This window comes from Poeciliopsis prolifica, unplaced genomic scaffold (assembly GCF_027474105.1).
Source record: "Poeciliopsis prolifica strain line A6 unplaced genomic scaffold, Auburn_PproV2 SCAFFOLD053, whole genome shotgun sequence".
NCBI classification, from domain to species: Eukaryota; Metazoa; Chordata; class Actinopteri; order Cyprinodontiformes; family Poeciliidae; genus Poeciliopsis; species Poeciliopsis prolifica.
In genome coordinates this window covers 1,677,348-1,699,101 of record NW_026562428.1, presented here as the reverse complement: position 1 = coordinate 1,699,101, position 21,754 = coordinate 1,677,348, and the positions used below count along the sequence as shown (strand labels likewise).

The following is a 21,754-nucleotide window of genomic DNA, read 5'->3' as shown; positions in this document are numbered from 1 at the left end:
TGAGAGCATCGCGGCGGTCCTGAAGCGTTCCTCGCTGCCCTCAGTGTTCTTTGCAGTTGGACTTCTGGGAAATATCAGAAACTTCAAAGAATTAAAAACAAACACACACACACAAACACAAAAAGTGTATTTTCAGCTCAGTTTTTTTTTCTCAAGCTTACTTTGTCCAAGAAAAAAAAACAACAACAAAAAACAGTCTTCAAGCAGGCAGTAAACAATATTTGTTTATTTAGATAGCTGAGAAATATTCAAACAAGACAGAATACAAGACCTTTAAAGGGAAACAACACTTTTTGTCTGGTATGGTTGGAATAAACTGCCCCCCACTGGCACCAAAGAGTCATAACAGCTAAATTTGACAACATAAATGAACCAAGTAGGCCATGTTCATCCTGTTTATTCAGCAGGTGAAAAGAAACTGCATTGTCTCATGCAGCCATTGTTACACGTTTCCAGGAAAAGAGCTACATCAGCAGAATACAGGAAGCTATTTAGCTGCAGTCACAGTGCGATGGTGTGAACGATGGCACAATCGCCTCTAACCACGTCACGCCAACGCAACTGGAAGTCAACAGATGAAACGGTTCCCTTGAGGCGTGACATCGGCAAACGAGGTTCTTCACAGCTGGAGTTTTTCTGCTGAACGACGACAATGACGACGCAAACATCGGGACGATGACAAACTCGACGCGTAGCAGCGCAACAAACTAACTGCAGATAATCTATATTTCTATTGAAGTACAGTAAATCTAATTTAAAAGGGCACTGAGCTGATTAAATATTGCTTTTCTCGAAACAATAAGCCTTTCTGCTTTGGCTCCTGATGGCTTAAAATAGACATTTTTATGATTAAAGTCACCCACAAACAAATACACATGAACACATTTTCACTCTATTAAATAAATACTCAATATATGTTCTTATGCCACATAATAACGACTAAGTTCTTTGTATTAGCTTTAAAATGGCTTTTAGAGACAGCGCCATCTACAGTTACTGGTTTTTGTTTTGGCAAAGCTTCATTTCAGTCAGTACGATAAAGGGTATATGGAGACAGTCCCAGTTAAAGTACAAGTCAGCTAGCTCCACATGTTTTCATTCTCAAAGGATCTTCCCTGCGCTCCAGCCTTTAAATCATCCATCTCTAAAATCAGGTTTAACTTCGACTTCTACGTGGCGGCAGAGTGTTAACTATTCACCTTCTGGTATGTGTAAAATATGCGACAACCAGCGTTAGAGGGACGCATTCGGACCATGGTGCCAGTAAGTGTAGAGGGCGCAGTGAATAACTATAAATATCTGTTAGAAGCTTTAATATTTAAAACTGATAAATATGTGGCTGAAAATATAGTTTAAAAATAAATCTCTGAATTTATGAAGGAAATAGTTGTAATAGTAGTAAAACTCTGGTGGAGCTGATGATGGAGGAAGCTGAACTAAGACGAAACTCTTCTTCTGCTGTCAGACGTGGGACTCGTCCAGGTCCAGGTCGACAGGAGAGAGAGGGAGTGGAGAGCGGCGGGGCGAGCGGCGGGGTGAGGCGGGGCCTAGCAGCGGGGCCAGCAGCGGGGCCAGCAGCGGGTTCTCCGTGCCGTCGTCCTCGCTCAGCTGCAGCAGGGCGTCGCCGCGGGGCAGCAGTGCCGCCGTGTCCTCGTCCCCGGGGCTGTCCCTGATGCTGGACGCTGGGGGCAGTGGAGGCGGCGGAGGGGGACCCGGGGCGGGGGCCGTGCTCAGCACTGGCAAAGGGGGAGGGAGAGGAGAGGAGGTGCGGGACAGGGGGAGGGGTGAGGAGGTCCGGGACAGGGTTGTGGGGGTGGAGGGGCGGGAGATAGAGGGAGGGGGGGACAGGCTGCTGCGGAGCCCCCACTGCTCCCTCCTCTCCTTGCTGCTCAGGGCGGCAGGAACCTGGGGACGGCAAACAGCCGGGTCACACAAACCACCTCAACACCGCCTCCTGCTGTCAGCCCTGCTGCCACTTCACTACGGTGTGGTGGAGCCACACCGCTGCATCCGATTGGTCAGATCTGATCAGGTGATTTCATGACAGGAGCCAGAAACATGCTGCTGATTTTAGCATTTGCAGCAAACCTACATAGAAAACGGAGTTCAACAGAACTAGCTTACGAAAAAATAAAATGAAATTAAATATTAAACTTAAGTGGACAACTTAAAACAAAAAACCTAAAAAAATTAAAACTGAATTTCAAAATAAAGTAAAATAGCATACAATTTAATGAAAAGAAAATTACATGAGACGAGTTCAAATCGATTTCAGTTGAAAAAACATCTAATATTAAATAGATATATTAAAAATATAAACCAGAGATACAAATATGTAAATATATCTGACTAAGCATGAAACTATACCAGAACAGATTTATTTATTTTTTACATAAGGAGGTGTCCAGATTATTAAGTGGGAAAGTGTACTGAATATTTACATAAATAACTCGTTTTATGATACCTTTAAAATGAGAACACTATCAAATCTAGATTTTATTGAATTATTGCTAACTAGAGGTCACTCAGAGCGACCTTGACCCGTTGTTTTAACAGGAGACTTGTTGACTCTACTGCAGTGAACAACACCAGATCTCTAAAGGATTTCCTGGTTACTAGGAGACGGTTTTCCCTGATCCAATGCAAACAGGAAGCTGTGAATCTAACCGGTGCTCGTTTCTACCTGGATGCTGGCCGGCCCGTGCAGGTCGGCTGTGACGGTGGCAGACGGCACCTCCAGGGTGGGGGACTTGGACGGAGCCGGGCTGGCCTTCCTGCCCTCACCCGAGGGCTCCGTGGTGCCCGGAGCCCCCTGTTGGGGCCCCTGCTGACCTTGAGTCTCAGTGAAGGTCACAGACCTCTTCTGGTTTCCGTGCGCTGAAGGAACACACACTGGTGGTTAGAAGCCTAAAACTCAGCAGCAGTTAGCGCCTGGCTAACACTGTAGTGGAGGCTCAGGGTGGGGATTTGGAGGGGGGCGAGGTGCTGGGAGGGAGTAGGTGAGGGGGGTTCTGGGTGGGGAGCAAGACAGACATGCAGAGCGCCCTACTGGACAAGGTTGCAGATAGAAAGGGGGCGGGCCGTTGCAGGGTGGAGAGGAAGGGGTTAACGGCTGGGTCTCACCTTCACAGTCCAATAAAGTTTCTTTATTTCGAAACATAAGGCATGAGACAGAACAAAGTGACAGAGTCAGTGTGGTGGCAGGCGGTACAACACACAGCTGTGGAACAAAGACAGAGGTCTGGACGGGGGGACGGTTCTGCTACACACACACTTTATCTCGAAACAGGAAACAGAAACCCCCCCTCCCCGTTACCCAGAGGTTTGTTCTTGGGCTGGATGCTCCTTCGAGTGGTGGAGAGTCTGGCTCCAGAACGGCCTCGCGGTTCAGTCTTTGGAATGGACAGCAGGGGGCGTCGCAGCTGCAGGAAAACAGAAATCACTTCCAATCAGGTAGAGCACATGAATGTTTGAAAAACGGTTCAACTTAAAACCTCTAAAGTGACAGTTGGCCGTGTTTCCCATTGGTACATCTTCCCCCAATCGCTAATCCAGTTGCTTAGTTTTGCCCGGACCAAACAACAGGGACGTCCGTACCTGTCTGAGTCCACGCTTTCTTCCTAACGGCGGCTGGATCAGGAGGTTCTGCTGGCCCGGCTCACTTTGCACGCTGGCAACCCTGGTTCAGTCAACCGGAACCGGACACACACACACAAATGCAGGAAACACACACAAACATATCAGCGTGACGGGGCCCAAAAACACCCGAGTGTTCGCTCACCGAAACCCACCTCTGATTGACACAAGATGCTAAACTACTCATCACAACACACACGGTATGCTACAGAACACCAAACCACAGAGCAGGAAAAGAAACAAGTAGCTGCTAACGCTTCAGACGCCAAAACACAACAGGGGGTAGTGGGGGCTGGAGCAGCAACGCTTCTTACACCAATTTTTTTTTTGGGGGGGAGGGATCGGTTTTAAATAAAAGTAGAAGGAAAGTGGAGCAAGAGCAAAGTGTTGGCGAGTTGTTGCCGCCCCAGTTCCCCCGTTGCCCCTACAGATTGGTATCCACGACAGGACGCCCAATTTGATCAGCAAGAAGCCGGTTGGACACGGAAACAGTATGAGACACCATGGCACCGATGGAGGAAGGCTGACTTGTTGAGATGGCACATCGACTGGAGAGACCCACAGCTAACAGGAGGAGCAGGCTCCAGTGGGGGTGTGGGGGCTCTGTAGTTCAGGAAGTGTGGGGAGGGGGGGGCCTGGTTAGGATAGCAGCAAGATGAGCTGAGAAGATGAGGGTCAGTGTGGAGCTCAAAGGGGAGGTGAAGGGGAAACAAGGCTGGACCCACACAGAAAGAGTAGGAGACAGGAGAGTGGAGAGGGGCGATTTGATTGGATGTGGATGAGTGATCGACGGCCGGCAGAGGAGGCCGTCCCGAGGCCGTGCCCTCTCCCAGTGGCGGACAGATGCAAAGAATGCACCGATGGGACACACACAACGACTGGGCCACTGTACCTAGAGAGGTTACCCTCCTGCAGAAGGCCCTGGCACTCATCTAGCACATTGGGTTCACTGTAAAAAGGGGGGGCGAAGGGAGGGGGGAGAGGGGGAGTTTAGGGAGTGTCATTGAGATCCATTACCCCCTTCCCCTTTCCCCCTCCAGACCCGTTATGTCTAGGACGGAAAGCCGGGGCGTCTGCTCTGAAAACAACCGAAGCTGGAGGAGACTTTTGAAATCAGTTGAGTTAAAGCAATATTAAAAATCAACAGATATATACACAGAAAAATATGACTGTGGGTGTGGGATATGATTGGGTTAAAGTCCTGCATGCTACATAAAGAAGACCTGAATCTGCACTAACACAGAAAGAAACGTCAATATTTCTTCTTTTTGTCCCTCTGAAATACTGACTACATCTATAAGTGCAACACCACTGGACATTAAAATGGATCATAAATCAATTCATAGAAATTTTGTACTCTTGCCTTTGTTTTACTAGCTGGGCCATTAACATGCTAATTCTTCATATTGATCCATGAACAGAGTGATTAAAGCTTCTAACACTACGGTGCTAATGTTAGAAGTCACCGTGGTAACCTTACATTGTGGCGTTCCACAAGGATGTGGTTTGGGACTTTCTCGCTTTCTCGGAGAATGTGTGTGTGTGTTTTTTGTTGTTGTTGCGCGTGTCTGGGATGCTACCTTTGGCTGGGCAGCATGGTGGTGCGGGGATTCTCGGGCTGCGCGGCCGCCGAGCCGGTGGCGTGGCTGGAGAAACGCCGCTGTGACATCACTCTGGGGAGGAAGGCCTCGTGTTCACTCACGACGCTGGGAATACTCATGGAGTCAACTGCAGCAAAGGGAGCGTAGCGTAGTAAGGTGACATGAAACGAACAACAAGTATAGAAAGAAATGGTGGCCGACATTGACTTAATGTAATAAGTGACTTTTTTTTTTTTTCCAGAGGAACAAAAAAACTTTTCACTCTATCGATAAATGCCCATCCCAGTTGAAAGTGTTATTTCTGACTCTCTTCGTCGTCCTCGTCGGTGCGGCTCAGTGTGTCCTGCGATGGTTGCCGTGACGGCTGGCTGTCCTGCTCCCACACGGTGCCGGTTCCTGTGTTGGAGCGCGACATTGTGGCCAGACTGAGCCGGTAGGCCGACGTGGAGGTGCCGACTGTGCTGATTGACGTCTTCCCTTGGTATGCTGTTGGAATGGAGACCAAGTTCAGAGTCAAGAGACCAGACCATCAGTAGGGAAATGTGTTGCGGTTCGGTTATCCGACCAGAGCCGCTGTGGACCGCCTCTTTGAGGATCTTGAGTTCGTTGTTGAACTCTGCAAACACCGAGCTCTTGCAGAGAGGCCTGGGAATGAAGCGGCGCTCCAGTTGGTCGGCGATGTGGTGCCGCGCCGTGATCTCCTCCTGGGAGTCGGCCGGCTGGGTCAGCAACTGCCCGACACAGGAAGAATCAGCAACAGGTCAAAACACTAGGTGAACCTGAAACCGCCATTTTTGATGGGTGAAGCCATGTTACCTTGCATTGTATGAAGGGTCTCAGGAGGACAAAAATAGGGATGCGGGTTCGCACAATGAAGTCGATGAAGTCCCAGAAAGCCAAGCCTCCCACCTTCCTCAGAGCCATCTCTTTGACCTGCAGACTCAGGCGGTACCATTGGTTTCCCAACGAGCGCTCAAAGCAAACCAACACCACCTTGAGAGCTGTGGAGGGCGGAGCCAGGTTATCGCACAAACCGTAATAAAACTAGAGCTGTCAGCGTCAACAGAGTCGGAGTTAAAGGTGTGCGTACCGAGGTATGCGGCCTGGCTGGTGGACTCTGCCAGGCCCTCCCTGCGCAGGTCCTTCCCAGTGTCCCCGGGGGTGGAGCAGTGAGCCGGAGAGGCGTCCAGCATGAAGTTCTTGGTGCGGGAGGTGGAGATGATCCGAGGGGGCAGCAGGATATTGATGACCGTCTGGAGGAGCAGGAATATCTCCGGCTGCTCCAGGTGGGGGCTGTCTGCGGCCCAACAACACAACAAAACGTCGTAAAAGCTGCAAAATAAAGAGTGAGTTCAGCGATCGAGTGTTCCTACCTTTGCTTCCAGAGCCCACCGTCAGAACGAAAGGAATGAGCAGGTTGAGCAGCATCCCCTCTCGCCTCTCCTGATTGGTGAACGGTGAGATCACGTGACTGAGAGGGAAGTCGTCCTTCAAGGCCTGACGGGGAGAAAACAAAATGTGCTTGAAGATGGGCGGAGGTTTGTTTTTCTTTAGATGAGTCGGCTGAACTTGTCATGAGCGGCACCTGAATCTGCAGAGCCACCAGGCGGACGACGGCCGTGCTGAAGGGGAGCGGAGGAGAGAGGTACGGGCTGAGGTGGAGGAGCGGCAGGCCGTCCGCCACGCTGGAGGGGCCGACCACACCCATCACCTGGTGACAAAGGTCGGAACGAGACGTCTACTTTTCTCTCAAAACAGGTGAATCTGGTTACAAAATAATGTTCAGCTTCCACTTTTCGGTGTTTCACTGCAGCGGAAGCCAAAAACTACTCTGAAAGCAACCGATTCACAACAACTAGCAAGCACTTTATCCTGCTTACCAGACATTCTGGCATTAGCTTGGTGTGGAGTGCTTTACATAGTCGGACTTTCTGCAATGTCACTTAATAAAAAAGTAATAACTGGCTGAAATACTCCTGAAGAATTGGGTTCATGACTGTTTGTGCTTTCATACCAGGTTGACGCAGACGTTAATCAGCGACCGAAGGTGCGGGAGGAAGGAGATGATTGGCTGGCGCTGGAGGGTCAGACAGATCCCTTCAATCAGATTACTGGCCGCCTCCCATTCCACTTGTCTCCTGGAAAACCACCACGTTCCACCCCATGACAAAAGAAGAGCACATGAAAGCCCCACAGGAGACTCCTCTGAAGTTCTAGATCTCCAACGAAACACACGAAAAGGACTAAACGATGATTTTTTTGTTCTTTTTGTTCTTTTAGTTTAAAAAAAACAACATGTAGACATCAAATGTAGCAAAGCTTAAATACAGAGGCAGCTACAGTAGTAAACAGACATCTCAGATCAGTGTTCCCTCTGAGCTCCTCACTTAACCTGCTTTTCTCCTGTAATTCATCCTAATGCTAATGCTAAAGCGCTAAATCAACATGGTATTTAGTGGAAGCTAGCGCTAAACCTACACAATATAATGTGTAATGTGTTCTCTTCAGAGTGGACATACCCCTCTGCAAAGGGAACAGTGGCAGTGTTCCCTTTGCTAAGAGGGAACACTGCACTCTGGTCCACTGTTAGTCCACAAGTCGTCACACACCTGAACGCCTCATACCCAGCCGGCACAGAAGCACACCAGACGCCACAAAGACAGCTGGATGGACGACAGCGCCGAGAAGCTGCCTAGCTACTGCACACACCACAGCACCAGCGTCACAGCACGACACAGCCACCACAGAGAAGGGAGTCCGGGATTCAACAGACCTGGTGCACAGTGCCTGTGGGCGAGCGCACCTGAGCGTGGGCATCTTGTGGATCTTGTTGAACATGCGGTCCAGCCTCTTGAGGATGAGGATGAGGGCGGGGCGCACAGCTTCAGACGACCAGTCGGTGATGGGCAACATCTCCATGATGTAGCGCCGCAGGCCTCGGCTCTCCATGGTCAGGGTGTCGTAGGGCGCCAGCTTGAGCAGGGCGTGGGCGATCTCCGCTAACCTGATGAGAGAAAGATAAAAACGCGTGCAAACACCCGAAAAACATCCATTGCCTGTCAAGTGCTGTGACCAAGCACAGGGAGGCGCTATACCTCATGTGGGACTTAATGTCCAGCAGCTCCAGGGCCGTGACGCGCGGCTCTCCGGCGATGTTCTGCAGGATCTTGAGGCGGGGTCCGCAGTGTTTGTAAAACTCGGTGCAAATATTTAGGAGGGACTCTCGCGGGCGGCGAAACTCCTCCCGAGCAAGACGCTCGTCCAGCTCCTCCCTCGGCATGCCTTGGCCCTCTTCCAGCAGGTGGAGATTGTCCCTGGGAACACACACACACACATCTTCATTCAATCCTCTTCCTCTTGGGGATGGATTTAGGAATACCAGATCCACTGTCACCTGGTGTTGACGCCTCCGGACATGGCGTGGTTGGCGGTGGTGCCCCCCTTGTGTCCCTGGTCACAGCGGGACATCTGCGGGGCAGTCATTGGTCTGCAGATGGAAACATTTCCAGGCACTGAATGCAAAGACTAAAACCATCAGAGCTGCTACTGCTGGAAGCCGGACCTGGTGAGGGCCTCCGAGCTGTACAGCAGGGCCTGCAGGGACGTTGCCATGGCAGCAATGGCCGCGATCTCGTCCCTGGCCGCGGACGCAGACTCCATTGTCGCCGTGTTGCTCTTGAGCTTCTGAAGGAAGCAGGGAACCAGCGCTTCCAGCACCATCAGCATCTGAAGGCTAACCAGAGACCTGGATCAGGGCCTGACTGCTGTAGGGAACCAGAGAAGAAGACGGCGTGGCTGTAGTCTACCTCCTGAAGGATTCGGGCGCGTAAGCGACCACCGTCACACACAGCTTGATGGCCTCGCTGATGGAGAAGGCCAGGTCTTCATTACCGTAGCAGAAGTCTGGAGGTTACAGAGAGAGAAAGGTTAGAAAAATCAATGATGGATACATTCCGGAGTTATCTAAACTGATTTATTGATGATGGAAGGATGGAGACAGCATCGAGGGAAACAATGCATAGAAAACATTCTCCATGTGGTTTTTCTGCTAATCCTCCAACATTTAGTTCCAGATGTTTCCAGGCTGACTGGTTTATGGTGAACCCGCTGGAGGCCCTGATGGGTGTGAGGTGGTGAGGTTTTACCCAGAGAGCGCAGCGGTTTCTCTGCCTGGACCAGCTCCAGAGCATCCAGAGCGTCCTGCGTCTCCCCCTCCAGAGACACCAGCAGGTCGAACAGACACTGGGCCGACACGCCTTTAGACAGGTCGGTGCTGGTGCTGGTCTGGGAGGGTTCGAGGGGGAATCGGGTCAGAGCGTTAGGGTGGGCACGCGTCACAGGCTGAGGGAGTTTTAGGGACTTTATCGGCTCTTACAGTGAACTCCAGCAGGGGCGCGATGCTGGCAAACAGCTGGAGGATGAAGGGCTTTCTGTGGAGGATGTAGAACTGCCTGCAGCAGAACTCGATGCCCTGCCGCAGCAACGGGTTGCTCTCGTAGTCCGCATAGACCTGGAACAGAACCGGAACAGACTCATCACTTTGCGTAGGCGCCGGTCACCCAGTCGGCGGTGGCGTACCTGCAGCATGGTGGGCAGGATCCACTGGTAGCCGCTCAGAGAGAACAGGTGGTTGAAGTGGACGGCCGTGTTGATGGCGGTGGCGGTGTACTGGCGCAGCAGCGAGCTGTCCTCCGGGTGCAGCAGCAGCGCCCCGTTGAACACGTTGAGGAACAGCATCATCTCGTCCCCCCAGGGGTACTCACTGGGCATGCCCAGGAACATCTCCTCCAGCAGCTTGATCCACAGCACCTTGTGGAGAGTGTCCAGGCCGAACAGCTCCTTACCTGGACAGACCGCAGTGGTGACGCCGCCGTTTCAACGCCCGTCGCACTAATAGACGTCTGACTCACCCTGAGGCTCGTTGAAGAGGGAGAACTCTGCGTCGATGGCGGTGCGGGGGAAGGAGGGCAGGCGCAGCAGGTCCTCCTGCAGCAGCGACACGTGGGACTGCTTGTGCACCGCCGGCATGCGCTGCGTCAGCGAGATCAGGAACAGCACCCGGCCGACCTCCTCCAGCTTCCTGGTGAACACCTGAGCGGGCGGCACACGGTGGTTCAGGGTCTACTGGGGGCGGGTCACAGGAGGAGTTCGGGTCCGGAGCCGCTACCTGTTTCTGGATCAGCTCCTGTCCTTTCTCAGGCAGCATGTGGACCAGGTTGAGCTGAGGGGAGACGGAGCGCCGGAACGGGTAGATGTCCCTGACGTAAGTCTGACGGAGCAAAACGGACAACAGGAAGTGTTAATTTTGAGAAATTAAAACAAAAACGTAAAAAAAAATTACAACTCATTTAGTCTGGTTCAAGCTGCACCTTGTTGTAGTGAATGAGGTTCCATCTCTTGTCCATGAGGAAGTAGTGAGCCGATCGGGCCTCAAGGATGTTGAAGAACTCAAGACATTCCTGGTGGGGAGAAGACGGACAAAGCTAACGTCCTCTCTGCACGATCCCGGCTGTTCATTCAGCAGGGCTGCCGTTCTGTGTTGCGTGTGGAGCACAGGAGACAGCGCTGGGTGTTTACCTTCAGCAGAGCGTCGAACTGGGTGTCTTCATGGACCGGCAGCTGGGTGGGGATGTCGCACTCGTTCTGGCCGTGCACCACCAGCGTTTTGGTTCCTGAAGACCAAAAGACACGAGCGTCCAGCTGGTCCTGTGTTCTGTAGTGAGGGTGAAAGGCCGGCCCGCTCACCTGGCATGGAGGCAGTGACCAGCAGCTTGACCTCGCATTGCTCCTTCTTCATGGTCTGCTTCAGGTCTTTGAAGAAGAGCCCCTCCACGTAGCCCACCACCTCCCACAGGAAGGTCAGCGTGGCCGAGATGGCGTCCATGCCCCACTCGCACGGCGTCCGCACAAAGTACATGATCAGCCCCACCTGGAGGCACAGCCCGGGTCAGGAACCGCGACCTGAGCGGCACACAGACTCAGAACGGGGGGGGCGTTATCTCACCAGGTAGTTAAAGAGGATGTGGGAGGTCTGAGCGGGCAGATCACCGATGTTCAGCAGCAGCTTCCTCAGCATGTAGATCAGCTCATCCTGGAGACACAGCAGCAGCTTGGAAAACTCCCACCGCATCCATTAACGCAGAACAAGAAATCCCTTTCACATTCTCTACTGATGTACAGTGAAGAGCTTTTTTTTTTGTTGTTGTTGTTGCTGCGTTTACGTCATGAAAACCTTTTATTTCTGCTTAAAAATCAGAAGATCGCGTCTTCAAACAGCTCTCCCACCTGTCTGTTGCTCACGGTGAGTTTTTCCAGGAAGTGGCGGAGAACCAGAGCGGGATCTTCAATGAGGCAGTTCCAGAGGATCTGCTGTGCGACAGCACTCACTGAAAGCAGCAGCAAGAGGCGAGTCAACGCTCAGTTCTTCAAATTAGGGCCTTCGAAATAAACACTTTGTTAATAAGCAGGTTGCTTCTCTAGAGTTAGAGGTGCAATATAGTCGTTTTGTGTTGGGAAAATCATAAATTCGGATCTTTTTTTTTTTTAAACCTACCAGCCACACCGTCCTCTCTGACTTCTCCATCTTCCATGAGGTGGACTATTGGTAAGACTGCAGCACAGATGCATGCTGGGAAGACAGCTTGAGGAGGCTGAAGCATGTGGTGTGTGGGAGTGTGATCTGTTGTGTTTTCTTCATCTTCAAAACAACACACCAGTGAAAGTTAGAACACGGCTTTTGTACACCTACTGCTTTGCGCTCATGTTCAATTTGAAAACACTCGAGCTCATCGTGACTTTACAACCCTGTGGTGTGGCGTTTCTCTACCTTCGGCGCTGGCCATGGAGCGGACAGACCAGACGGAGCCTCGGCGGAAGGAGTAGTTCCTGTGGGAGTTGCTGGAGGCGCAGGACGGGCTTACGGAGAGGCGGCGGGATGCCAGGTTCACCACTTCTTCTGCTGGCGGTACCAAGGAGAGAAACGGCAGGCCGTCAGAGAGCGGAACGCGGCCGGGGAGGTGCGCTGGGCGATGCCGGCGGCCCCCACCTTCCTCCTCCTGCTCCGGCGGGGGGCTGCAGGTGGGCTCGTAGCAGGCCTCCTGGGCCACAGGGATGGCCGTGATGATGCTGGCCTCGCGGCCCAGCCGCCGCTTCTCCTCTTCCTGCTGCAGGTTCTTCAGGATGTGCTCGGCCCGCTGGTGGGAGCGCGACACGGCCCGAGCAGAGAAGGATTTCTAAACGCAGGAGAGAGGGGCCAGAGAGCGTTCACACCTCCCACCCAGGAAGGTGAAAGTGGCTGTCTTCAGGAGAACTTTCTCGGTCTCAGCGACAGAACAGTAACTTTCCTCCAGCGAGCTCCTTTGAACACCCAGGGTCAAGAGTTCAAGCCAATTGTTCAAGCGTTCCCAGCTGGAGGTGCTTTAAAATCTTTTCTCACCTCACAGTCACTGAACGTATCGCAGCTAAACAGCGAGCTGCATAAAACGCCTGAATATGAACCATCTTGAATATCAATATTGAGACTAAATAGATAATGCTATAGTTTGAAAACTGATCACCTTTTCATCCGTCTTCCCCTCCCTCCCAAAGAAAAGCATCCCCACAGCATGATGCTGCCACCGTCATGTGTAACATTAAGGATGCTGTGATCAGTGTTAATTTCTCAGTACAAGTAGCCAGAGGTGGATAGTAACTAGTGATTACATTTACTTGAGAGATACTTTGGGACGAAAACTACATTTGGTGAGCTTCACCGTACTTTTTACTTTCACTTGAGAACTTTTATTGTGAAGTATTGCGATTTTCTGGATACTCCACCCTGTTAGAATAAAGAACAAACGTGCTTAGACCAAAGTCTGGCAAAGTGAGACCTCTTGTTTCTACAAAGTCTTTGCTACGTTCGGTGCGTTAAATCTGTTGTAGCATTTTGAGGTCAAGTGATGATACAACAAACAGCACAGGTCTTTTTTTTTTTAACTTTGTTCAAAGATATATATATTCACACACTACTATAAACTTTGGTAATAAATTGAAATACACTGATTTAGAAGCGTTTTTTTTTTCTGCTTAAGATTTGGTATTTTTGCTTAAAATACCAGAATTTGCTCATAACACTTTCGTTTTGTCCATTTCATACTTCTACTTGAGTAAAAATACTTTGAAGAAGTGATGCTCGTCCTCGCTCTACCCCCCCACCGACTCCCCCTGACGGTACTGGTTAGTCCAGTTGTGGACTAACCATCAACATGAGAGCATCTCTGATCAGGTTCAGAGGCTGAAACTGGGAGAAAGTTACTGTGTCCTTCAAAATGCTTATGTGTATCTAAGTACGGTCCTCTCAACACATGGAACGGTCAACATTCAGCCATTCTCAGTCGATGGAGCATGCACGAACAGCACAAAGGTCAACAGTCGGTACGCCTGATGCATGCTGTCTTTTTTTCACTCCTCTCGCAGTCAAAGCAAGTGCTGGAAGACTTTTTTTTTTCCCCCAAATGATGAAAGATGCAGCACGAGATCGGGACCGCCTCCCCTCATGACTATCCTCGATCTGACTTCACAAGATGCATCAGCGCAAACACTCGGACAGAGATACCAACTTACTATGGTATGGACTGACTGAATTAATGTGGGGAACTAAAAACAAAGACAGTTCATAGATCAAAATTATAGTATATGATTTGTGCTGGCAGGTCGTCATCAGAATCAAAGAGAGTTTGGTTAAAATAGTGTTAAAGGATTGAGAGTAACCCCTTTGTGCGTACAGACTGGTCTTCGTTTATGGGGTCCTGGACGCTGCCGGTGGTCTGCGGCACCCAGGGCGGGTCGAAGATGGGGACGCAGGGCATGCCCAGGATAGGGGACGGCAGGGTGAAGTTGATGCTGGGCGGAGGGATCTGGCGGATGGAGAACAGGTTACGGTAACGAAGCACTTCCTAAAGCTGAGCAACGGCAATTTTGCTCAGTGTTGTTCCGTACCTTGAAGATCTGCTGGGCTCCCTCCTCCATGCGCGGCCACACCTGGTAGCGGAAACGCCACAGAGTGTAGAACTTCAAAATGGAGTTGATGCGCTGACAGGCCTCCTGGTGCTGGAACTCCGCCATCATCATCTCGGTCACGGCGTCGGGGACTTTGACGGCGCAAAGGAGAAACATGGCGGCTGGAGGTGATCCGAGGGGGTGGAGGCGAGGAGCGGGTGGAAATCGTTGGGAAATGTTGTTATTAGGTGAACAGAACCTCATTGTGATGGAAATCCAAAAGAATAAGCCCTTAAATCTTAGTTGTGTAGGGACGTACCGGCGGCGGCTGCCATGTGTTCGTCCACGCTGAGCAGCAGCTCCCAGGCGGCGGGATGGATGTCTGCGTACATGTCGTCGGTGAGGATGGGGGCAGCCTTGATCAGCAGCGACAGAGGAGCTGGGGACAAACTCATCACCTGAAAAGAAGCAAATCCACTGATTCATGGTCGTCTTCCTTTTTTACCAACAGACTTGGTGAAGAATCCCTATGATTAGCGCTTTAGTATTAGTGCCCACCTCTGGATTTGGACATATTAAATCCAAACTTTTATGTCATAAATTGTCCTCAACTAAACCTTGGACTGAGGAAAGCAGCTGACCTGGTTGCGGATGTACTTGAGCATCCCGGTGTCTTTCTTCCCTTCTGCATTGGAGTCGGTCGGCTTCCTCTTCATGGACGGAGTTCTCAGGCAGGATTTATCCGAACACTGAAGGGCGAAAGAACGGCTTTAAAAACCCCAGACTCCGTTTCCCTTTAACGGCTCTCCTCGCTTACCTCCTTGCTCTTCTTTGAGCGTCCCCCGATGTTGCCGGAGGCGCTGTCCTCCCTCAGGCTGTCCACCGACTCCCCGTAGACCAGCTTGATGGCGCGGACCAGGCGGGCGCAGGAGCGGCCGTGGTGCTGGTAGCAGCGCGGGTGGCAGAAGTCGATGTGTGTGCAGATGAAGCTCTGCTGGTTGCACAGCAGGATCATAATCTGGACGGAGACACGAAGAAAGATCAGAGCGTCTGGAGGACGAGGTGGCGGAGCAGCGGCTCAGGCTGATGGACGTACGTGGAGCCAGGACATGTTGCGGTGGTAGTTGTCTTCGGCTCCTCCTGAGCCCTGGCCCTCAGGCTCGATGCTGGGCTCGCTGGTGCTGAAGGGACTTCCTGCAACATCAACATGACCACGCAATAAAACTTCAAGAGATGTTTCCTCTTTATTATCAGCTTCCAAGGTTGAAATTGACACAGAAATGTAACAGTTGGGATCAGGACCAAGGCGTCGTTTGGCCCCGGCTCACCGATGTCGGTGACAGTGTCCCTGCTCTGCGTCTGGGAAAGCAGCCCCTCCTCGTTCTCGGACTCGGAGTCCTGCCGGGACAGCTTGGTGCTCTTCAGGCTCCCCGCCCGGCGGATGGAAGACAGCGAGCCGCCCTTCTTCACACGGAAGCTGCGGGCGCCTTTGATCTGCAGCAGCCGGGAGCCTCCGATGCGGATCTTCCTGATAGGAGCTGGGGAGCGACAGGAGCAGCGGCGATATTAAAACAGTCTGCAGGAAGCCTGGGGAGGGAAGGTTCCGCCGACCCGTGGCTCACCCTGAGCCTCCTGGGGCTTCTTCTCCTCCCCCGTGGTGTCAGACTTCAGCGTGTGGCTGCTGCTGTTCAGGGAGTCGTGACCGTCCTCGTCGTCCAGGATGCCGGCGAAGCTGATCTTCCTCTCGTAGCGATGGCGGCCCAGATCCGGGTCCAGGCGCAGCCGGCAGCTGTCCAGGTCCTGAAACGCACCGCGCTGACGTATCAGTACAGTCTCAGGTGCCGACACAGGAAACATTAAGAGAAGAGGCTCATGACTGACCACCAGCGGCTCGGTCCGAGGGCGAGGCAAGCAGGGGAACGTCTCCCGCAGGAAGGTGGTGATCTCTAGCAGCAGCTGGCAGGCGGCCATCTTCAGGGCAAAAGGGCAGCCACACTTTGTTGGGTTCACCGTGTCTGATGAGACAAAAGCCATGGTCAACAAATAAACCAGAGTCCATCAGAAGAGAGAAAGACCTAGAGCCACAACAAACACATAAAACCTCTAATCTGGCCATATTTAAAACCTAAACGCTTGACCTCCTGAGGTCAAAAGGTTATGAAGAAAATGAAGATGTGTTGTTTTTATGGTGAGGCCGGATCGTCTCATCTCATATCAGGTGACCAGCACTGGAAAAACTTTTAAAGGGGCAGTTAGAGACAGTTGCTGCCATCTGGTGGTCAAACTAAAAAATGCTCAAAACTCAAACCTTTTGAATTAAAGGGGCTGGATTATGTATTTTCCAGGCACCTAGTGACATTTTATAGCCCAATCCTTTAACTATATTCAGTTCAGTTGTTATAAATATACCACATATGTCAAATATGACTTTTGGTCAAGTTCCAGTTTCGTCTCTTACATTAACTGGCTTAAAAGTTTACAGACAAAGACTAGAAACATACTCTGGCTGTTTCTTTAAGGTAGTGACTCACTGTCCTCTAAGTAGTCCTCCTCCTCATCTTCCTTCCTCATCCTGCGTTTGGTCTCTTCGTCGTAGACGTAGCCCAGGATGTTGGCGGGGCTCTCGCTGTCCGAGTGACAGAGCTCACTGAGCCTGGTGCCGATGGCCTGCGCAGACAGACACAGTTAGAGGAGGCGGACAGACGGACCAGCCGCTCGGTTTGATCCCGTTTAACTCACATCTCCCCACTGGCAGAAATGCTTGGCAGCGTTCCACTGCAGCTTCTGGTTCCTCTTGTTGCCCACTATTGGCGAGCGGCCCCTGGACAGGCCCTTCTTGGTGATGTTGACATGGTGGCCCTTCATCCACTCCGGCCAGTTGCCACGGTTGCAGCGGTGGACGAACCTGGCGCACTCCAGGAACAGGGAAGCGCGGGCCACGACTGGAGCCTCCTAACAGCAGAGAAACATTAAATAGTGATTAAACGGATCCGGTCTCGCTTGGATTTATTTCTTTTTTAACTAAGTAGTCTTGATTTTGTTACTCCAGATCTTATTAATGATAGGCCGGCATCAGGAACTGAGCAGCCGCCGCTGGCAAATGAGGAGACTACTAGTTATTGTTGACTTCTTTTTTTGATTTCACAAAAAATAAGGACTTATAAAACAAATTGAACTCATTCTTACCATAATGTTTGGCTAATATAATAATTCATATCGAAGTTAATAAACACCAAATTTAGGATCTTGGATTGCTATATCTGTTGAATGGATACACAAAAGCTCAATAAAACAAATAAAATGAAAGTTTAACTAGTCACAGACTAGGTTTTTAACTAATCTGCTTTCAGTGTAAAGTGATCTTGTAAATGTTTGAGCAGTCTATGCATTAAAGATTTGAAATAAAAGCAAATTAAAGATGCGGAAAGTAGTAAAAACTGAGGTTGAATCGCCCTTTAGCCATCTGCTGAATCGGAAGTGTTAATGAGAAGCCAAGATCAGCATACAGTAAGTTTACACTTGATGTAATGTTGGATTATAGAATGTATGACATATATTATATTTTCCTTGAGAGTTTCCTGAAGGTAGCATAGGCATTTTCCAGTGGCGGCCGATCAGTATTCTTGTCAGAAGTTGGCTTTTAATGGATATAACTTCCTTTGACAGAAAAACCAGTGTTGGGTGTCCAATAGTCTTAATCTGGACTATTTTCAGAGAAGCTTGTACCAAGTCTAGAGCGGCGGCAAGGATGGAGGCGTCAGGAATGGTTCCCGGCTCGCAGCAGTTGAGGAGGAACTGAAAGCGCTTCATGCCCTGCCGGATGGCGCCCAGGTTGACCACGTTCTTGTTCTTCATGGCCTCCTGACTGGCCGCCAAGCGTTCCTGGAAACCATGAGGGCCTGGAGAACGAGGCGCAGACGGAAGGTGCTGGAACAGCAGGTCGTGTTTCACAGGAAAACTGCATCAAAGGTCTCACTTTGTAAGAAGTAACGTGGCCTTCCAGCACATTGAGCACGAATGAAAACATGAGCGAGAGAAAACAGCCACGGGCTGAGCTGACACGTGAACTCCATCTCCTGTTCTGCTTCAACTTGCTGCCAAATGACGCAGAGAAAACACCTTCGACGGCAGATCAAGTGTGAGCGCAGCCCCACAGAGATAAAGCTGTATGCAGACGATACTGTCGTTTCGCTACGAGCTGGAAAATACCACCACAACGTCACCACAGAAGAGACAGAGGGAGCACCGGCAGCGTCATGCTACAGCTGGCGTGGAGATGCTCTCCAACAGATGATTTATTAGAGACAATGTCCAGGTTCACCGGGAGGAAACAACAAAAGGCGCTTCGGACAAATTACACTCAGGTTCTGGGTCATCTTGGGGTTTAAAAGGACGGTCTGTTGTGGAAGGAGTCGCGCCTGAGCGTTGTGGTTTTGCACAAAAAGTTTCAAAAAGTCAAAAACACTTAATGCACTCAATAATTTTTAGACATTTAGAAAAAAAAAACATTTACAGCTGATAACCAGTATTTTGTATGATATGCATCAGATATTAAACAAAAACAAAACTTTTTGGAAACTTCCGATGTTTTTAGACCTTTTCCAAGCCATCTTGGCTTCACATGTAGCCCAGTAGCTAACTGCCATATCTATCTACATCCAGGTTTCTTTATTTAATGGATGTTCTCTCTATTTCCCAGATGGGCCCCCTTTCATATGCAACTGATTATTGGACACAGGCAGGTTGTGTTTTGTTCCCAGACATGACCATAATCCACATTTCATTAAACTTACAAGGAAGGTCATTTGGGAAACCACAACTAATCCCATATGTTGGGATGAGCCGAGTGGGCTCATATTTCCGGCCCATATTTTTCAAACTCAAACTATTAACATACAAATAGTTTGAGTTATTCAAGCTATTTTAAATGGACCCAATGCAGGTCAGTTCATATCTTGTGCCCCCATTATTATTGTTTTGTCGTTCACAACCTTCTGGAAACTTTTTGTCGCAAAACGCCTTACAGACATGATCTCAACATTGATAGGCTGAGACACGGGACGACGGATGGCCAAAGACAGGACGAGACAGGACACCACTGAGACAGGACAGAGAGAGCGCGCAGAGACAAAAGCGGGATGGAGCGTGGGACACCCCAGGATGGGGGAGGTCTACCATCTTTCTCTTCTGTGTGGTGAAGCTTGGATGGATTCCTCCTGCCAGACCTCCATTTACCGAGCCGCTTGAAGAAATTCTCCTCCTCGTCCCTGCCGTACTCCGGCCCGGCGGCGCCCGCTTCGGACAGCTTCACCGCGCTCGTGAACTTCACCTGAAACGTGAAACATGTTACGACGTGCGCTCCTCCTGGAGCTCGGGTCTCCTCCAGGAGGCTGACCTTTGAACTCTGACGGATGAAGGACAGCCGGTCAACAGAGCTGATGTCCAGCAGGTCCTCCACGCCGTCGGTGAGGCCAGACAGGGAGGAGCGCTTCAGCCAGTTTCCTGGACCAATCGGGACAATAAAGCGACTAAAACAAACTTTATCAAACACTTTCAGCTTAATGCAAAGGAGCATGCAGGGTCCAGCAGACAGGAAACAGATTTACACACAGAGTTTGAACTGGAAACATGAATTTACTTAAATTAGGTCTTTTGAAGAGGAAACTTTTGCTAATAATCAGTGGTGTTCTGCACCGAAGCCCATTGCATAAGACATAAAGTTGACAAAAATGAAGCAGCGTGCACACACGGGACACAGACAAAGACAGACAAACGGGACAAAGAGACGGGGAAAACATTGCATGAGGATGGATCAGAGGATGGATCCGCGTCCACATACGTAGGACAGAGCGAGTGATGGGGAGGCGGGCGGTCCTACGGCATGCTGAGGCACACAGAGGGACACAAAACAGATCGAAGAGATGAAGTGACCCGACCTCTCAGGATGAACAAACGTTGGACACAAAGCACATATACCAGATTGAGATATGGTCATGGAAACGAAGAAGACTTGGTCATTAGCTGCAAGATGAAACTGAGCTGTTCAAGAGATGGTTGTAGATTGATTAGACTCACCGATCGGGAGTTTGAGTTTCTTGCGCAGCGAGATGCGCCGGGATCTGGATCGGGAGCGTCGGTCGGTGGTGGTACCGGAGTGCGCGGTGGTACACTCCGAGGTGTCCTGCTCCGACTGGCTGCTGGTGTCGCTGGCGGCGCTCTGCGACTTAAACATCTTCCTCCAGAAGTCCTTCCTGCCAAGCAGAGCGCCCGGGATCTGTTCGTCGCTAGCGGGCACAAAGAGGAAAGGCGGCGAAGGGGGGAGGGTGTGAATACTTGCGCACCAAAACGTCAACGTCGAGAGATCACACGAAGGGGAGCACGGACAGTTTGGAATGGCAGCTGGGATCAACAGAGCTGATGTGTCATGGGGATGCTGTGATCTGGACACTCACTGTTCGGGGGTCTGGGGGGGTCTACTGGAGATGCAGCTGCGACACTCATCTGCAGCACTGGACACCTGACCCTTCTCCCCGGACACACCCGCCTCAGACCTGCACGCACACACACATACCAACACAGCCCACTTGAGTACGGCGCCAAATGAGTTCATTTGATGCAGCGAGGAGCAGGTCAGGACAAGCAACCGCAGAATGGAGCGGAACTGGGCCTCAGATGCCAACAGTTTGGTAGGACTTTACGTAAAGCCAGGTTTCTGCTGCAGCAGCTACACCATGATGGTACCGCCACTAGATTTCTCTTCAGATTGAACATTAAATTTGAAGAGGTTCGCTGTTGTTGCTTCTCCCAAAAGTTCAGCCTTGGTTTGGACAAACCGTGGCACATTCTTCCATGAGGCTCAGAGAGGTTTTCCAGCTCTGAGCAGAGGCATTTCTTCTTCTGTTGCCGTAATCCTCAGACGTTGAGCAAGACAATCCTTGAGCATTTTCAACATTTTGCAATCTTTCCACCAGTTTCTGACTAAGTTTTTTTTTTATCATATCAAAATCGTGGCATATCTCCCCCAAAACAGCCTGTGATTGAGGATGTGATTATGTTGGTGTCTTCAAGCCAAAGCTGGAATAGTTTGCAGCCAAATGGGAACCACGAGAGAAAGCCCCTTCAAGGTTGAAACCATGTTCCGCATCAGAGGGAGGTGGACTGTCCCCTCTGGGTCAAACGGACAAACACCTTTGGGTCTGTCATGGTGTCCAAAACGTTGAGCAAAGTAGGCAATGCTTTCGTTCTTTGGGTTATGAGATGGGGATCACATACTCAAGATTAGGATGACCATGAACACCTCATCTTGGAGGAGTAGTGTTGGCTTACCTCTGGAACGCAGGGGACATTACACAGGCCATAGTTTTAACTTCACTTTAGAGTCACTTTTTCTTGTCTTTTTAAGTTTATCTTATTGCACTTCAGGACAGCGTATGACAAATTGTTACCACGAAATGAGTATTCCTCATGCTGTATTTACGTGACGCTGCTGGTGTAATCCGGTAATGTGTCAAGCAAAGAGGATTTTCTCAAGTGTTGAGCCA

The 21,754-nt window shown here is 50.6% G+C and overlaps 1 protein-coding gene across 17 annotated transcripts in view; it reads right to left on the bottom strand.

Annotated features, from left to right (window-relative positions):
* Positions 1 to 210: 210 nt before the first annotated feature.
* LOC129378690 (protein unc-80 homolog) overlaps positions 211 to 21,754 on the bottom strand; it is a 32,353-nt gene continuing 10,809 nt past the window's right edge. For 4 of the 17 annotated variants that reach the window (XM_055059112.1, XM_055059113.1, XM_055059100.1 and 1 more), the window contains 48 exons: positions 20,666 to 20,764; positions 20,289 to 20,497; positions 19,609 to 19,715; positions 19,389 to 19,542; positions 17,940 to 18,112; positions 16,953 to 17,165; positions 16,745 to 16,880; positions 16,095 to 16,228; positions 15,836 to 16,013; positions 15,542 to 15,751; positions 15,310 to 15,407; positions 15,031 to 15,231; positions 14,855 to 14,962; positions 14,533 to 14,671; positions 14,214 to 14,395; positions 14,000 to 14,131; positions 12,283 to 12,469; positions 12,064 to 12,195; positions 11,791 to 11,934; positions 11,523 to 11,623; positions 11,242 to 11,328; positions 10,983 to 11,166; positions 10,815 to 10,909; positions 10,607 to 10,696; positions 10,405 to 10,506; positions 10,148 to 10,328; positions 9,816 to 10,081; positions 9,613 to 9,747; positions 9,383 to 9,521; positions 9,044 to 9,140; positions 8,800 to 8,970; positions 8,632 to 8,724; positions 8,333 to 8,551; positions 8,011 to 8,241; positions 7,252 to 7,375; positions 6,823 to 6,948; positions 6,611 to 6,734; positions 6,328 to 6,534; positions 6,054 to 6,238; positions 5,803 to 5,968; positions 5,544 to 5,723; positions 5,217 to 5,364; positions 4,529 to 4,585; positions 3,598 to 3,679; positions 3,317 to 3,422; positions 3,124 to 3,144; positions 2,684 to 2,877; positions 211 to 1,905 (listed from right to left, as the gene is read on the bottom strand). In XM_055059112.1, the coding sequence (XP_054915087.1) occupies positions 1,462 to 1,905; positions 2,684 to 2,877; positions 3,124 to 3,144; positions 3,317 to 3,422; positions 3,598 to 3,679; positions 4,529 to 4,585; positions 5,217 to 5,364; positions 5,544 to 5,723; positions 5,803 to 5,968; positions 6,054 to 6,238; positions 6,328 to 6,534; positions 6,611 to 6,734; positions 6,823 to 6,948; positions 7,252 to 7,375; positions 8,011 to 8,241; positions 8,333 to 8,551; positions 8,632 to 8,724; positions 8,800 to 8,970; positions 9,044 to 9,140; positions 9,383 to 9,521; positions 9,613 to 9,747; positions 9,816 to 10,081; positions 10,148 to 10,328; positions 10,405 to 10,506; positions 10,607 to 10,696; positions 10,815 to 10,909; positions 10,983 to 11,166; positions 11,242 to 11,328; positions 11,523 to 11,623; positions 11,791 to 11,934; positions 12,064 to 12,195; positions 12,283 to 12,469; positions 14,000 to 14,131; positions 14,214 to 14,395; positions 14,533 to 14,671; positions 14,855 to 14,962; positions 15,031 to 15,231; positions 15,310 to 15,407; positions 15,542 to 15,751; positions 15,836 to 16,013; positions 16,095 to 16,228; positions 16,745 to 16,880; positions 16,953 to 17,165; positions 17,940 to 18,112; positions 19,389 to 19,542; positions 19,609 to 19,715; positions 20,289 to 20,497; positions 20,666 to 20,764 (7,291 nt within the window). In that variant the 3' untranslated portion in view covers positions 211 to 1,461. The remainder of the gene's footprint in view (positions 1,906 to 2,683; positions 2,878 to 3,123; positions 3,145 to 3,316; positions 3,423 to 3,597; positions 3,680 to 4,528; positions 4,586 to 5,216; positions 5,365 to 5,543; positions 5,724 to 5,802; positions 5,969 to 6,053; positions 6,239 to 6,327; positions 6,535 to 6,610; positions 6,735 to 6,822; positions 6,949 to 7,251; positions 7,376 to 8,010; positions 8,242 to 8,332; positions 8,552 to 8,631; positions 8,725 to 8,799; positions 8,971 to 9,043; positions 9,141 to 9,382; positions 9,522 to 9,612; positions 9,748 to 9,815; positions 10,082 to 10,147; positions 10,329 to 10,404; positions 10,507 to 10,606; positions 10,697 to 10,814; positions 10,910 to 10,982; positions 11,167 to 11,241; positions 11,329 to 11,522; positions 11,624 to 11,790; positions 11,935 to 12,063; positions 12,196 to 12,282; positions 12,470 to 13,999; positions 14,132 to 14,213; positions 14,396 to 14,532; positions 14,672 to 14,854; positions 14,963 to 15,030; positions 15,232 to 15,309; positions 15,408 to 15,541; positions 15,752 to 15,835; positions 16,014 to 16,094; positions 16,229 to 16,744; positions 16,881 to 16,952; positions 17,166 to 17,939; positions 18,113 to 19,388; positions 19,543 to 19,608; positions 19,716 to 20,288; positions 20,498 to 20,665; positions 20,765 to 21,754) is intronic. The other 13 variants (XM_055059104.1, XM_055059107.1, XM_055059099.1 and 10 more) reach the window with 12 other exon arrangements.